This window comes from Oreochromis aureus, linkage group 14, assembly GCF_013358895.1.
Source record: "Oreochromis aureus strain Israel breed Guangdong linkage group 14, ZZ_aureus, whole genome shotgun sequence".
NCBI classification, from domain to species: domain Eukaryota; kingdom Metazoa; phylum Chordata; class Actinopteri; order Cichliformes; family Cichlidae; genus Oreochromis; species Oreochromis aureus.
The window spans coordinates 20665313-20682125 of NC_052955.1; the positions used below are offsets into that span (position 1 = coordinate 20665313).

At 40.0% G+C, this 16813-nt stretch overlaps 2 protein-coding genes, 1 long non-coding RNA gene and 2 other non-coding genes across 5 annotated transcripts; 2 read left to right on the forward strand and 3 right to left on the reverse strand.

Annotated features, from left to right (window-relative positions):
• The first annotated feature begins 964 nt into the window (after positions 1-964).
• Positions 965-4146, forward strand: chchd2 (coiled-coil-helix-coiled-coil-helix domain containing 2). Its single transcript, XM_031732626.2, has 4 exons — positions 965-1125; positions 2077-2335; positions 3144-3315; positions 3799-4146. Exons 1-4 carry the CDS (start codon positions 1076-1078, stop codon positions 3807-3809), a joined length of 492 nt encoding a protein of 163 aa, XP_031588486.2. The 5' UTR covers positions 965-1075; the 3' UTR covers positions 3810-4146.
• A 159-nt stretch (positions 4147-4305) lies between these two features.
• Positions 4306-12558, forward strand: LOC116316002 (phosphorylase b kinase gamma catalytic chain, skeletal muscle/heart isoform-like). Its single transcript, XM_039622857.1, has 10 exons — positions 4306-4642; positions 6215-6353; positions 7480-7658; positions 7760-7814; positions 7893-7958; positions 8050-8213; positions 10427-10517; positions 10775-10928; positions 11020-11145; positions 11252-12558. Exons 2-10 carry the CDS (start codon positions 6271-6273, stop codon positions 11516-11518), a joined length of 1185 nt encoding a protein of 394 aa, XP_039478791.1. The 5' UTR covers positions 4306-4642; positions 6215-6270; the 3' UTR covers positions 11519-12558.
• Positions 12559-12637: 79 nt separating this feature from the next.
• Positions 12638-14626, reverse strand: LOC116314386. Its single transcript, XR_004199019.2, has 4 exons — positions 14458-14626; positions 14061-14188; positions 12990-13057; positions 12638-12766 (listed from the first exon to the last, which is right to left on the reverse strand). It is a non-coding gene; the product is annotated as an uncharacterized LOC116314386 (long non-coding RNA).
• On the reverse strand, positions 12828-12964 carry LOC116316140. The gene has a single exon (XR_004199142.1). It is a non-coding gene; the product is annotated as a small nucleolar RNA SNORA15 (small nucleolar RNA).
• On the reverse strand, positions 13220-13357 carry LOC116316081. The gene has a single exon (XR_004199140.1). It is a non-coding gene; the product is annotated as a small nucleolar RNA SNORA15 (small nucleolar RNA).
• Positions 14627-16813: the final 2187 nt, after the last annotated feature.

Sequence of the window (16813 nt, forward strand, 5' to 3'; positions counted from 1 at the left end):
ACACCATACAAGTTTTGAGAATAGGGGTGAAAGATGCAAATATATACTTTGCTAAAGAGCTTCTGATTTCTTTCCACTGTTCTGCAGTGATGGACACAACATGTGGGGCAGAGTTGAAGTTCCGATTTTAATTGGGAGTAACCAGAATTGACAAGATTAGAGGTGATTGTTTCAGAAGGACAGCTTGTGTTCAGCAGCTGGAGACAAAGTTAGAGAGGTAAGGCTGAAAAGGTTTGGACATGTGCAGAGGAGGGATAGTGTATCTCCAAAAGTTGAATCTGTTCATCTGGACGTAGCGTCCAGATGAACAGATTCAACTTTTGGAGATTTACTTTCCTGGATGATTGAGAATGCATCAAGAAGGGATAGTGTATGTTGAAGATAGAGGTGCCAGGCAGGAGGAGACATGGAAGATTCATGGATGATATCTGATTTAGAGAAACTAAATCACATGCAAACAATAATTAACTTATTTTATGACACACATGCGTTTAAATGTGTTATTTTCTTCTTATTTAAAGTTCTGAATAAACCTTATGCAGCATTTCGTGGGTAAAATACATACATATATATAAAAATACACACACACACACACACACACACACACACACACACACACACACACACATATATATATATATATATATATATATATATATATATATATATATATATACACACACACAGTTTAAAGGACAAAGAAATACATATGAAGCACAATGTGAGACGACCTTGATCCTACAATATGAAAGATGTAAATAATATTATATGACAATATCAAAAACCGGAGTTCAATTTTTTAAGACAAATATTGAATAAAGCAAAACCGTTTAAGACTTTGTTGATGGCACAGAAAACAATTCTAACCTAGGTGAACAACGTAATGCGTTACACAACACTCACCTGGCGGAATCGTCCTTGTTGTGTATCCTGCACACCGGAAGTTACTCGGGAGACAAATGATGTAACACGAGGAAAGTTCCGGATTGTCTAAAGGTCGCTGAATATAAAGCGGCGTGACAGCGTCAGTGTGTTTTTATTTAAACCCGCAGGTAAACTGATCTAAGTGTTCAACATGCCGAGAGGAAGCAGAAGCCGGACGTCGAGGATGCCCCCTCCAGCCAGGTAACACTTAGGGTTTAATTCCCCCTTTTTAAAGAAAGGTAGAGTAGATATTTTTAGTTAGCACAAATGCTAACGTTTAGGTAATGTCATAGTGCCGTATGTTAGCTAGGAAAGTGCAGGTCATGAGGTGCTTCAAGTAGCTTATAAAGATAATTTCAATTTAAACCTTAATTGCTGGTTAATCTGGGTATTGCTCAGAAAGTTACTGTGTTATGAAAATGATGAAGGTCATTGTCTTTATCGTGGTTTCCTCTGTAAAAATCCCCACATGCTAGCGAAGCCAGTAGAGTTGCATCAGCTTCTATAGTTTTTCTTCTAACCTGCAGCTAAACTGAGACTTTATTCTTCCGAGTTATAATAAAATAAGTCGCACAAGGGTTGGAAGTATTTCTTTCTCTTCTCCTTGTGGGAAGTATAATCCCTCTGTGCCCTCATTTCTCTTTCACTAAATATATCCAAAACTAAGCTGAATATATAGCTGAAACTAAGAATTGCAAGAACACTTTTGACTCTTGGTGCTTAATAATTTGTGCCAATGTCTCCACCTGTAAGGCCAAGCTGCATAGGGAAAGACTGATTATTTTCGACAGTGACATGTTGTTTAAAGTTCACTTTGGGCACAGGTGGGCTTACTTTATCCAGCTACAGGATAACACTTTTTCTTAGCAAGTGAAGAACAGATCCCAGGAGGAGACGCAAATCCCTTCGTGGTTGCATCAAGAAGAGCATCTGAATATTATTCTCGCCTGTGAATAAGTGATCAGCTGAAAGTAGCTCTTTGTTGTCTTACTAGTGTGGAGATATTCTCCGAATCAGAGCTTCACCTTTATCTAAGCTTTCATAAACCTTTGCAGTGATTCAGAGTAAAAGCTTGAATAACAGATGTCAGCTCATATCTGTTTTTGATTGTGTTTGGACTAAAAAGGTCTTAACAAAACGTTTTTGTTACAGCCGGGCTCCACCATCCCCACCACCTATGGCCCGGGCTGCTCCCCCTCCCTCCTACGCCCCGGCTCCGATGCAGGTGCCTCCGTCCGCTGTCGGCACGCCAGCCGCAGCGCCCAGGCAGCCGGGTATGTTTGCCCAGATGGCATCTACAGCCGCTGGGGTGGCAGTAGGCTCCGCGGTAGGCCACACAATCGGCCACGCCATGACTGGAGGTTTCAGCGGAGGACACTCGGAGCCTGCCAAGCCTGACGTCACATACCAGGTAAGCCCAGGTTTAGCCAGCCACAGGACTGGAACAGTTTCAAGGAAGATTAGGGTGTCTGAGACATGGTATGCAGGGCCTTTGCACCACAGAGCAGGTGAAAAACAAACACCACATTTTATGTAACGCATGGATGCAGTTACATGCACTGTGGTAGCTCAGTATAATAACAGCCAGATGGAAACAATACTGTGAATATTGAGACTTTTAACTAAAAGCAGTGAAGGAATCATCTTGCTTTCATTAAGACTCTTGAGTGCAATCAGTGCTGGTTGATTAGAGATGAATTACTCCCTCTGCTCAATCTGGGTTTGTTTTTTTGTTCTGGTTTTTTATGTGTACACACATGTGATCAGGGTGTTTTGAAAATACAGACACAGCTGCTGAAGGAAAACCTCAGTTATGAAAAAGTCCAAAGGTCAAACGTGGTTTATTTACATTCACACAAATGCAGGGAAATATGCATAATGATGTTTGTCTCATTAACCCTGAACCCAGTACATCACTATTATCTTTATGCAGTTACATTCATAGTAGATTTTAAGATATGAGTGATGACCAGTCATTTACTCTGCTTTTCTTTATGACAAAAAGGACTGAGAAACCACACGCACTTGAGCAGATTGAGGATTGCAGTTTTAGATATTTCAGCATTTTTATCGATAGATGTGTAAATATATTTACTTTGTGTCATTGATGGAAGATATTCCATCTTTTTGATACAAAACTGAAACTCGTTCTGACACTTTAAAATCTGTTTTGGTCTTTAACACACATATGATTTAATCCTCTGGCTTGTGTATATTAGGAGCCATACCAGGCCCAGCCCATGTACCAGCAGGGGGCCCCTCAGCAGCAGCAACAGCAGCAGGCCTGCTCCTACGAGCTCAGGCAGTTCGTCGAGTGCGCCCAAAACCAGACCGACCTCAAGCTCTGCGAGGGCTTCAGTGAGGTGCTCAAACAGTGCAGGTTTGCTAATGGTGAGTGAAACATGTCCAGGCTTTGTATAAAAAGAGACTGCTGTGTCTTATAGTCGTTGCTTTTAATCATTATTAGTAATTTGATTTATTTAAAGTGAATGTAGTTACAAAATGCTAGCTAAACACTTACTACGCATGAGGGGTAGACGCATAAGCTGTTGCACATTTTCAGCATACTCCTGTGCTCCACATAAAATTCTGTTTAAGTACTGGATCTTCCTCATGCATATCAAATAGATCGAAATCAGGCTGTTGCTTTTTCAGTCTCATTTTTCTCTTTTTAAATGGAGTTTAACCCAGCAAGCATCGAGGCTTTGAATGAGCCCTTAGTCGCTCACATATCAAAGCCAAATGACTTTGCACTATTCTAAACTCCTGTAATACCCAGTGTGGCCATAAGGGGGAGCCTTAGTCTAAGTATGTTAAGTCAGTTGATTTAAACGATTTAAAGTATTAACTGTCCTGGTTTCTCTGTTTCTACAGGTCTATCATGAGAAAAGACGCTATCTGCAGAATGAAGATCACATCTCCTTATTAAAGATACTGGGAGGGTGTAATTCACAATCAATAAACATGTTTTAATGATCAATTGTCATCGGACAGCCTCATTTCTCAGACTGCTGCAGAGCTTGTAATCATAGTCTTATAAATAATGTTTATATATTTTGGTTTTAGGTTTTAGTTCATGTTTGAGGTTTATTTTCAGTTGTCAGTGCGTGCTTTTAATTTAAATCCCGTCTCTCATGTCAAGACTTATAGAGAGAAAAAAGGCCACTTTCACCTTCTGGCTGCTGCGGTTTGATTCAGACTAATAAAACACTTGAATTAAAACGAGACTCTGTGATTTTTTTTTTTTTTTTTTTGTTCCAAGTCTCCTCCTCATATGCGCTCTGTATTATTACATTGAAGCGTTTCTGTTTTCACCTGCGTTTTCTTTAATTAGACTTCAGCAGCTACAAAGGGGTGTCCCGCACCTGTCCTGTCACTCTGCTCTCAGCGCAAAATTCACGAGCTGCAACCTGCGCGTGAAGTAATGTTTTGACTCTAAAAGCGTCGTGGCAAGAGCACGAGCCGCAGGGTATTATTTCATGGATGGGGTTTTTGTGAGGACTCATTCAGGGTGTCCTTCTGCTCCTTCTGCATCTGCCGAAGCAAATAGTTATTTTTGGCACCTGACATTAAAGCTCACCCTCTGCAGCATGGCAGCAGCAGACCCGCAAACGCGCCATAGCGCCGGAGTCTGACTGCAGCTCTTTGTTCGTCCTCAGAAACTCACTGTGCGCGATTTGATGATGGATTGTCTTCGTATCAGGGACTGACGGACACGGTGAGGGACGCCGGCCTTTTAATGCGTTTATATTGCAGGTCACTCGGGGACAGTGAGTGAGCAGTTGAACGGGTTCACACGTGGTGGCGTGGGTTGCTTTATTAGTCTGCGCTGTGTTTGGTATGACATTAAGTTTGGGACGATGGCTTCTTGTATTCACCCAAAACACTTTCTGTGAGTTTATTGGACTTTTGTTTGCTTTACTGGAAGAAGTGAAAAGAGACAGGTGGGTACATGTTGTAACGACGGGAGGAAAAAGTCGCCCATCTGTTTTTTATCATTTAAAGAAGCCTTTAAAAATCAGATGTTGAGCGCTTTAGAGCATCTAAGAGGAAAATTTAACCACAGCCGTGCTACTGAGACCATCATCATCTTTTCAAACTGGTCTTTTATTGAAACTGAAGCGACACAGTGATGTTGGCACATGTTACAGGCTGTAAAATACGAATTTCCTGTTCAGTATTCAGTGCGCATTCACTGGCCAGTCTCGTTTCTGACTACAGTAAAAAGAGAATGTCCAAACAACACGTCTTCTGTTGGATATTTATGAAAACATTGCTCTTTTTTGCACGTTTAATCACAGAATTGCAGAAAATAATTATTCCAAAAACTCTTCTTGTGATGTATGCAATCAGATGGAGAAGTGGGAACACTGGTTTCCATTAAAAATCATGAGTTCAGTAATTTAAGGGTTCAAAGTGATGTATGATTTTCAGAAATCTCCACACTAATAGAACTGTTTCAGTTCTGTCTATATTCTGACAGGTTTTAATAATAACTTGGCTTATAGGCCGTTATAATCCTAAAAACATGGAAATAATTTTAATAATCATCATCATTTTGAAGCTTTTCTTGAGATTTTTGCGACGGAAGTGCATCCAAATGGGTGGATGTGAGAAGTTTGTCTCCTGTAAACACTAAAATGTAGTTTCAAGGTAAGTAATTAATTGGGATTAGGGACGTTCTAGTCATTTTTAAACGGAGTGGCACTGGGACAACCAAAGGAATTAAGAATACTTAAAGATAAATAAAATGGATTAAAATAAATCACACAAAAAAGGTATCGCTGTCTGTAGCGACGCCCTAGCGATTAAGGGAATATACTTAAGTAGGTGTAAAATACCTAAAGTAACTGTACTCCATATGTTACATGATGTTATTGGTAATAATTACAATTAAATGATTCATCTTTTGATGATTTTGATTACTTAAGTATCACTCAGTAGCTTGATCTGTAATAATGCAGTTTAATTACTTAATATTTTGCTGATAAAGCTTTAAAATGTACAGTATGGCCTACAAAATACAGCTGGCCCGCCTGGTGCCCAAACACATATCTTATCTGGACAGCCCCTGCTGGTGAAGCAGCTAACTGGTGAATGTCTGCTACATTTTATAAAATCCCACTGGCTTGCTTTGTCTCCATTTTAATCACCAAGCACATCATGCTATAAATCTTTCCATCAGAACAGCTTGGAAGCAGTTCTAGTGTGATGAGATGTGCAAAAAGCCTTAAAGTAGAGCTGTGTTTAGTGAAAATTCTGCTGTTTTGAATGCATGTTCTGCCTGCAGCCTGAGGTCAGCTGCAAGAGGAGACACTTCTGTACTATTAGCCTTGAGCTGGAAACATGACCAAGGAGGAGGAGATCCCTGACTGGGTGGGAGCCAAAGAGTTCTACGACAAGTATGAGCCCAAGGAGATTCTGGGAAGGTATGTTCACGAAACCGTCATCGTAACGTGACCCACAGCAGAGGTTCACCCAACTGAGCTGAGCAGAAAACTCTCCATTAGACTTTGGACTAAAGAATGCACAGTTTTACCTCTTAAAGATTAGAAAGATCATTTAGGTAAACTAGACCTATATGTAGCCACATGTGTGGGTTCCAGGATAAAGATCCACTTGAGCAAAACCCCAAAAAACAATAATGGTTTATTGTTTGTGAATTTAACCCAACTCGTCTCTTCTTCAGAGTTTACACAAAGTAACTTCAAAGAGTAACAAGGCAGAACACAAAAAATGGTGAAATATTTACTTGCTATTAGTTTGTAGAGACTCATTTAACGTTACAACACACCTCAGATTTAGACCTCAGTTCAAACAGTTATCATTCTCTGCACAGAACAAGCACTTTACCCAAAGTTTCCCACAAGCCCCTGAGAAATGGGAGCCGAGCCAGGGCCTGCTCATTGTCATTCAGTCCACCAGCTGTCAGAGGGTGGTGCTGTTACGTAAGACACATTATCCAAGGAGGCCACATTTATTAACATCAGCACGCTTCAGACAAAGGTTTAGTGTTGGCTGTCGGGCTGATAGATTATGTAATTTCACCCCCTTTTCCCACATGCAGGTCAGGAGGTCACAGGATGTGGACAATGTGCCCTTATTCTAGTATTCTTCATTCAGAGAAAAGTCACTGGAGTTCCTTTACTGTGGTCACCCTGAAGTTTCTCTTGTTCATTCATAAATCGCTCTCTGAATTTAATTTCAGCTGTAAGGTTTTCAGTTTGCTTACTTGATGTTTTTGTCTGTTTTCCTGGACTTTAATGATAAACAAGACAATCTTCATGACAAGCACATTCTTCACTGTTTTTACTTGCTCTGTCAGACTGATAAGATGGTAAAAACACACAATACTTTCCTTTAGTCTGACCATGTCACTGATTTCTTACCAAAAACAGTGCTGTTTTGAAACAGTTAAACACGTGATTCATGATGAAAGACACTGTGACTCTCACAGAACACTTTATCCAGCAGTTATCACAAGTTGCCCTCCTACCCAACCTTAAAACAACAGATGTGCAGCTCGGAAGGCTGATGTGTTTTTTTCATCCTCAGGGGAGTGAGCAGCGTGGTGCGCCGCTGCGTCGACAAGCGGACCTCTCAGGAGTACGCGGTGAAGATCATCGACATCACCCCCTCCGACAAGATGACGGCACAGGAGATCGAAGAGATCAGAGAGGCGACGGTGAAGGAGATCGACATCCTCAAGAAAGTCTACGGACAGGAGAACATCAGTACGCATGCTTCAGTTAATCAGTTTGACTGGGAAAACTTGGGTTTGTTTAAACTTTTTTCTTCTAACATGGCCAAATATCAAATTAACTCTCTTCTCCAGTTCAGCTCAAAGACTGCTATGAGTCCAAGGCCTTCTTCTTCCTGGTTTTTGACCTGTAAGTGTTTCACATGGATGATTCCTGAACAGGTATTTATGTGAAAATCAACCAAAACTTTTAGTTTCTTTTTCCCAGAATGAAGAGGGGTGAACTTTTTGACTACCTCACAGAAAAAGTTACACTGAGCGAGAAGGAAACGCGGTCAGTGAGCATGTTTTTTTTAACAAAAAAACAGATAAATTATGCTAACTTTTAAAAGGACTCTTTAAAGGTTTTTACGTGTTGTCTTTAGGAAGATCATGCGGTCTCTATTGGAGGTGGTCCAGTTTCTCCACGCCCAGAACATTGTTCACCGGGACCTGAAGCCCGAGAACATCCTTTTAGACGACTACATGAACATCAAACTCACTGACTTTGGTTTCGCTGTGCAGATTCAGCCAGGACAGACGCTCAAAGGTCAGTGAAAGCTTCCATTACTGCAAAGTGTGTCAGCAGTTCAGAAACCAAGGGAGAATACATGACTTTGTCACAGAGCAAAAAGGTGGCTGTAATCACACAACTTGTCAAAAGATGACAAAAATACTTAAAGCATTAAAAACTTTCACAGGTTGGCTGACAGTTAAACACCAGTGCATCATTTCAGACCCACCACTGAGTTGAGTGAATATTAAAGTTACAGTTTACAGCCTGCAGTGCACTCGTCAGGACATCAGCTGTTGGTGGTGAGCGGAGAATCTGGGTCTGGTTGCACAACTGCTCCCTGCTCTCTTAGCTGCTCTTACAAAGGTTAAGAAACAGGACACTCTGATCTATTTGCTGCAGTTCCAGACACTCACAGTACACTGACCTTTCAAATAGACTTCTCAGAAGGCATCGGATCATTAGCAGCGCAAAATGCCAAGTGTCTAATGAAACTGTGCATCGCTGGATAGTTTTGTTCAGTCGGTAAAGACGTAATGGGCTTCTTCCATTAGGTTGGAGATCTACTTGACCCAGCAGCACTTAATCTAAATGTGCTTAATTAATGTCTAAATGCATTATACTTTAATTATGCTATAGATGTTCCCTAAAGATGGATGTTAAATTAAAGGAAAAACCTAATCTCTTGAGTGAGGGGATCTTGTGGCTCTGTTATGCTGAGGGGGAACATTGGCATAGTTTGTACTGAGTTTCTCAAATCAATACAATGCTGTTCAAAGTAATGTAATATTTCTAGCCGGATGTAGACTCTTCCAGGGTGAGATCTCCATCCACAGGGCATGAGAGCATGCTGAATGGTTTCATGATGATAAAAACGAGGAAAATCAGAAGCTGTGAGCAGAAGTTCTCACACTTTCTCTGCCGTGCCCTCCTTCAGAGCCCAAAAAGTTTGTACTCCACCTCTCACACAATTTTTTTTATCAGTCACTGACAACAAAAAGGATTCAGGTTGAATTATAATTGAATGATGAGCAGCCCAGTATCATCAGCATCTTTCTGTATTTCCCATAGAGGAGATACAGGGGGACTCCTCTTTACCTCTATCTTTAAAACCTCAAATGAGGGAATGTCTTTTGGAAGTAGCTCGATCAGCCCAACCGGTTGTGGTAAAAGGAGTTCTTCCTTCACACTGTTTCAAAGTGCTCACTCACACAGTGAACTGATTGCCTGATTCTTCTGGTTTTTAGGGTCTTTAGCCTGCAGTATAAATCCCTTTGAGGTGAATATTGCTGTGAATTGGATTGGTTAAACAGTATAAATAAAAGTGAACCAGACTGAGTTAAATTGAAAGAGTTTCTTTTGTCTCTCCAGTACAGATGCACTGATTCCCATTGAATATGATGGCCAAACACTTCACTAAGATACTGTATTTTTTTTTTTCTTTTAATATATCATCTATTTGTGTGTCACTTTTGTAGTTGTAGAGATATTAATAGACAATGAGGATAGTAAATATTTAACCCTTACATACCGTTTGGGTCGAATTTGACTCAAATCTATTCAGATGGGTTTTAAATCAACCACCATGGATCAAATCGAAGGAAATGGTGGTGTCTTAAAATTGTGCGTGACATGTCTGTGTGTATTTTGTATAGGAAAGTGGTGACAGAGTTCTGTCATGAAAAATACTGGTGTTCCCACCACATCTGCCCAGGTTCCTGCAGAGACCTGCCTATGCAGGTCTTTAAAGGAAAGGACCATCAGGGGGATCTCCAAACAGTGAAATAGTGAAACAGCATAGGATCATTTATGGGTCACATAAAGAACAGAGGTCACACAGAAGTCAGAGAGTGCCTTCGGCAGACACAACAGCTGTAATAGGGCTGCACAGTGGTGGAGTGATCAGCACTGTTACCTCACAGCAAGAAGATTCCCAATTGAAATCCTGGCTGTAGCCTTTGCATGTTCTCTCTGTGCCTGTGTGGGATTACGTCAGGTATTCCTGCTTCCTGTCACAGTCTAAACACATTAGTTTAGTTTAGGTTAACTAGTGATTCAAAATCCATGGCCTCCACGCCTGATTTACACACTGACACTGTAGACAAGGATAGACTCATGAACTTTAATACAGGTAAATGAACAGCTCTTAAGCCTAATTTGAAATTCTGTAAAACTGGTTTTATGTTCACAGACAAAGATCAGGGAATATGCTCCCTTTAATAACATTTATTTACTCTTCTGTAATGCAGAGGTGTGTGGGACTCCTGGTTACCTTGCTCCTGAGATCATTGAGTGCTCTATGGACGCAGGACATTCAGGATACGGTACAGCTGTGGACATGTGAGCGACCATGAAATCGGTTACCAAGTAACACAAATATCTATAGGAGGGAGTGTCAGCTTTACTCTCATGTTACCAAAATTGATCTCATGCACCTCAGCAGTGTGTTAGAATTATATCATAAGTCTGCACAAAATAATGACTCATATTATCTGTTGTGTGGCTCGGCTAATACGTGTTCCAGGTGATTAGATTATGCATGTACGCACTGCACAATGAACAGACTAGATAAACTTTGTTCTGGCTCGTGTTTGCAGATGGAGTTCAGGTGTTATCATGTACACGCTGCTCGCGGGCTCTCCACCGTTCTGGCACAGGAAACAGATGCTGATGCTGCGCATGATCTTAGCGGGGACGTATGACTTCTCCTCTCCTGAATGGGAAGACCGCTCAGACACGGTCAAAGATTTGGTAATCTTACTTTTGCAGTTTGTTGCAACCTCAGTTTTATAAGTTAGGTGATAAGGTTGAAACCTTGGAACTAAAATAATTCTTCCTCCAGATCTCGCGGATGCTGGTGGTGGATCCAAAGCAGCGATTCACAGCTACAGATGCTCTGAACCACTCGTTCTTTTCACAGTACGTGGTGCACGAAGTACGACAATTCAGTCCGTTCAGGCGCTTCAAGGTGAGATACACAAGATTTTATCAAACTAAAAATCTTAATAGTTTTCATATTTGGAGGATAAATTAAGTGTATTTTATGGTATCTTTATCATATCTTTCTCCATCAGGTCATTTGCTTGACCGTTCTCGCTACAATGCGAATCTACTGCAACTATCGCCGTGCCAAGCCCATCACCAAGGAGGTGATAAAGAGCGACCCGTACGCCGTGAAGCCCATCCGCAAGCTCATAGATGCGTGTGCCTTTAAGATCTACGGCCACTGGGTCAAGAAGGGCCAAACCCAGAACAGAGCAGCACTTTTTGAGAACACGCCCAAAACCATCCTGCTTTCGATCGCTGCTGAAGCAGATGAGCCCGTCCAGCACATCTGGTAACAAGCAGCGAGGACTGACACGTGCTGAGTTTTACATGGGGAAACATTTAAACTTCTTTCTTCATAGAAAAGAACTACTACAACTAGTTTATGCATAATGCAGCATTTTTAAAAGCAGCCGTAGTGACTACAGGGGGATTGATTTACCTCAAGGACTGAAATGTTTGGCAAAATTTTCAACCATGCCACTGGTGACATTATGCTTGCTTTGTTCTAAAAGTGTACTTAACCCATTGTCAGCTTGTGTCCTATGAAAATGCAGCTGCTGTGCTTTAGATTGAATGCAGCCCCTCAAATACAGGGTGTATCAAAAAAGAATAGTCAGAATTCAAAAGGCTATACTTTTCAATGACAAAGTAATGAACATAGAAACTTAAGGTAAATTTTAAAGTACATGGCTGAATATACAAAAAGTTACAATGTTTGCAAATGCCTGATGTGCCTCCCTCGGCACGTCCATACTACAGTTAAACCTCGCCCCGTACTTTGGAGAGCATGTCTGGAGTCGCTGCTGTTGTTAAGCTTCTTACCAGCAACCATGTGAAACTCGAATCTACGCTAACGGCACATGTTCGTCTTTTGATCGTTAAACGGTGAATGGCTGTGGAATTAAAGCGCTTTTAAATCCGATTTTTTTTTTGATACACCCTGTATATTGACAAAAACTTTTTTTTTTAGCACTATATGGTAATCTCATAGCCTTCGCACTCTAAAAACTGTTTATACTTCAAATGTTAAAAGAGTGACTCAGGAGGAAAATGTAGAGTTCAGTTATAGAGCAAGTCTATACTCTGTATTTTGAAACCTTGTGGGAAAAACCTGCAGTTTATCTGGCTGGAATATAAAACCTGGAGTGAAACCTGCACACTTGAAAGGTTGTGTATTTACAGTTTGAGAACTATGTGCCTACTTAATCAATATGCAGAGTATGCTCTGGTGGCAGCAACTCAAGGGAAGTGTAACTTTAACTTGTATGCTATGAATGTATTTATTAAAACATGTAAAACCCCAAGTCCTGCAAATGGAGGGGTACTTCAACTCTGCAATTCTGTGCTTTTCTGTCTTTCTGCAGCTTTTTAAAGCTTGAAGTAGAACACTGACACACACAGACAAAAAAGAATTACAATTTTAAAGTTTATTATCAACAGAGTGAGATGCACATCAAAAAACCATCACGGGTTCACCGACTTCAGACAGATTTGAGTGTGTTGACCGTTGTCCCCACAGTCCTGCTTTGGAAACTTTCATCCTGCAGAATTTAGAAAAACAGAATAAATCAATATGAAACCATCAGGAACGGCCAAATATGTGTTTGTACTCATTCCCATGCAGCTGGATGAGCTTGAGGAAGGCACTCATCCACTAATTTAGTGGAAATGAGACGTGGCTGTTGCATGGTGTCTGACTGTATCCAGCACAGAGCAGCTGGACCAGAATTCGCCCATGCCTTTAAGTTAAGTCAAATAACATACCATCCTCGGGATGTTCCCCACAGCCTGGCGACCGGTCGTGCTGCACTTCATGTAAATGTTTAGACACGCTGAAACAGAAGAAGGAGAACCGAGGCTATGAGATAAATCTCAGCTAATAAAACAGGAAACAAGCCAACAGCACAGAGCATCGACAGGGAGGAAGACAGCAATCAATGTTAAGCAACAGATTATTAATATTCGGCTGAATCGCTTTTAAGGGACGAGGCAGTTGATGTATTCACTCTGACATAAGAATGAGATGCACGATGAGCACCCTCATCCTGCTGAGTCAGATCGTGAAAGCATTCATGTCGCATGGTGTCTGACTGTATTTACTACGTCCAGAGCAAAACAGAATTCAGCCATGCATTCAAAATTCAAGCTGTAATTTTATTACATTTCACTACACTCAAACTTTTGGCTGTTCCCTTGGCAAAAGAGTCACAGCAGAGGGTAGGCTTTGCATGTTTGATATCCGGATTCCCTTCCTGATACAACCCCTAGAGGGAGATTCATTTCCAGATGGAATCGAATCAACGACCTTTCACTTGACAAGTGAATGGGTAGAAGATAAAAACATAAAAAGGTATGTAGGTTTAAAATGAAAACCGCAAAATAAAACTTACTACAAAGTAGTAAAACACTAGTTCACACTTATGTGCTGAGGTCTTGGAGAATAAAAGGTTTTGAGCCTGTTTGTAACTGATCTCAACCCACTGAGTGCTTTGTCAACTAATAGAAGGATGATAACAGAAGGATGATAGAGCATTACAACAGTCCAACCTGCTTGAGCTTAACTCTGTGTTTCAAATTAAACAACTACCCACTGTGGTGACCCCTTATGAATAAGGGACCGGCTGAAAGTAACTTTCCATTCAGAATATTCAGTATGAAACATCTGCATAGGCACTGGATAAAACCCACATAAAGTGTAGTGACAGTACAGACTGGGATAAGTGGAACATGTTTTTTTTGCTTGGGAACACACTCACCCTGGTTATATCCTTAAAAGACACGTGGTTTTACTTTGGCATTAACTAACTCAGTCACTTCCCCAGCGTTTCATTATACCTTATAGTATAATAAGAAGTGTGTAGATCTGCCGGTCACTTCAGCCACATGGAGATCTGCGTGTTTCAGGACGGGACCTCCTTCCGCATGATTACTCTGGATATCAGGATATCACCTCCAGTACCACCCTGTGCAACAAGCAACGATGACAAAGCACAAATAAACACAAATGCACATCCTGCACAGGATTCCACCTTTAAGCTCTCAGTTAACACCTTATCCACATAGTTACAACCTATGAGTCTGTTCTTACAGCATGGTGACGTTATGGAAAATATGTACATTAATACACAAATGAACATAATTTACACAAATTATCGGGTCCACCACGTGTTTCCATGGCCTCAAACTGCCGTTAACTAAATACTTTCAACCTGAATTGGAAAAAAAAAATCACCTGCGTCATGCTACAGCCTCATATTTTAACCTTCGTTTCTTCAAGAACGTTTTCCATTCACAAAACTCCACGGTGACTTCTACACGAGTTCTATAAGCCCACATCTTCAGCAGACCAAAATTCGTCCAGACAAACCACGCTAAAGACTTTTCCTCTTCTTCTCCCTCCACTTTGTGGCGGGTGAAACAGAAACAGCTCGGCGTACACCAGCGCCCCCTTCTGGACGGGAGGTTAACTGGAGCACATATTAAATCAGAGCGTCACAGTTTCTTTGAAGAATCTGACTCATAAATAAAGCCTTTAGATTTAATTTTACAGAGGTTGAAGTGTCTTTTGATTTTGCAGCTCTTTAACAGCTCTGTGTGCCTTTATGGTTGTTTTTCTTCTTCTTTGCTCATTGTAGGAGTTTTTTGCTTACCTGTCTTCAGTCATTTTTCATTTTCACAGAAGCTAATACCCAGGAACTTTTCCAGGGATAAAATGTTGAGAATTCTTTATATCTTTGGGTTGTTTTCACACTTAATTTGTGTTTACATTTTTGATTTATTTATTTAACACATTTCATTACACGTAAACTCAATTGCTAACAAAGGTAGATTAAAAACATCCAAACCTATTTAGATCTACAATACCTGAAGGCAACACACACACATCTGTGATTGTAAACTCCTTTGGGCCTTTATATTGCATGACATAGGTTGGTCTGACTTCGGTGTTCCCTGTGTGTTTATATTGTTTGTGTCATTTGTTAAAAAATTACCTGAATGCTATGATTTTTGGTATTTGTTCATGCAAAATACCCAAATCAACATTGAAAAAAATAAATAAATAAATGCATAAATCCGCCTAGTAATCAAGCTTTATTTTGCCAAGATTTTTTTTAAAAGTACATTCATATTCATCTTCAAATGCACAGTGTGAACTCAGCAAATGGTTAGTTTCAGATCAGATGTGCATTATTTTTCCTGCTTTTTGTATGTAAAAACATCTTTTGTAAACACGCAGCCAATTATACCCATTAAGAGTTAACAGTGTAGCATAAATTATGACATTTATTCTATGTAAAGAGTACAGTTGTGAAATAACTTAATGGTAATAACTTGTGCCCCGAGTTTGTATACTTTATATTTGATGATTTATTGCTTTAGTTTTACTCATAAATTTATTTCTTTTATGATAACACGTGTGGTCTTTGTCTGGGGCCAGAGTCAAGAAGTTTAAGAACAGGTAAACAAACACCTGACACACTCACAGATAGCCATATCTAAATAGTAAATAGGGAAAAATATGATGACTCTCTCTCTCTCTCTTTTATATAATTGGGGGTTGGGTTTGTTTTGTTACTCATATATCTTTAAACTGACTGGCTACTTATTGTTATTGTTTTACATCCTTTGTGTCTATTTTGTTTTACCTGTTATTCTTCTTCATATCTGTGGGGACATTTTATTGCTTATTTTTAACCATTTTGTTTCTCTTTGTGCTTGTTTTCTCCCTCTATGCGACTGTTACATATCATGGAGATTATCTGAGGTTGATGTATGACTGGGTTTTTTTTTTTTAGATATTTTAGGAGGTCATCTGTGTTTCTTTTCTTTTTTGTGGTTGTTACATATTTTTAAGTCGATTAGTAATTTATTTTTGTCTTACATATTTTAAGGGTCAGTTTGTTTCTCTTTATGCTTGTTTCGTCCTCTTTGGGGTCAAAACTTTCCCAAAAGGTCATCAGAGAATGATTTGTAATTTAAAGATGGCATCTACACAGCCCTCATTCATAAAGTTCTTTACAAACCCGAACATTACGGCTAACACGTGGATTTTCCCGTTTCGGTGCAGCTAGCCAAACAACCTAGACCTTACTGGTAAAGACAGAGGGTGAAAGTGGACATTATATCCTCATTTTTAAACATAAAACTCATTGTTGCAGTCCAAAAATGATCACCTTAAACTGATTTTAAGTTTTGGAGTCCTTATTGTCCTCTGAGTTATTGATTCTGTCACTAGTTATCTAAAATAAACTAATGTAAGCCTATTAGCCGCAACCAATCAACCAAGCATATGATTTAACATTCGGATGCCACTACGTTTTCAAAATTTTAACTTTAAGCCCTTTTTATTAAACCCAGCTTCACAGACAGTGTTACATCTGTGTCTGTTTTTGAAAGCAGTGCTCCATGATGTAAATTAGCCTTTATGTTTCTTGTCCTCTCTAAAGTTGGCGTCTTGCAAATTTTGGGGGTTCGTTTGTGTCTCTTTTTCATAATTTTCTCTCTTTTTGTAGTTGTTACATATCTTAGTGGTCATTTGAGGCCGACGTGATTTAATGTTATTGTTTTACTTCGTTTGTGTGTTTTTT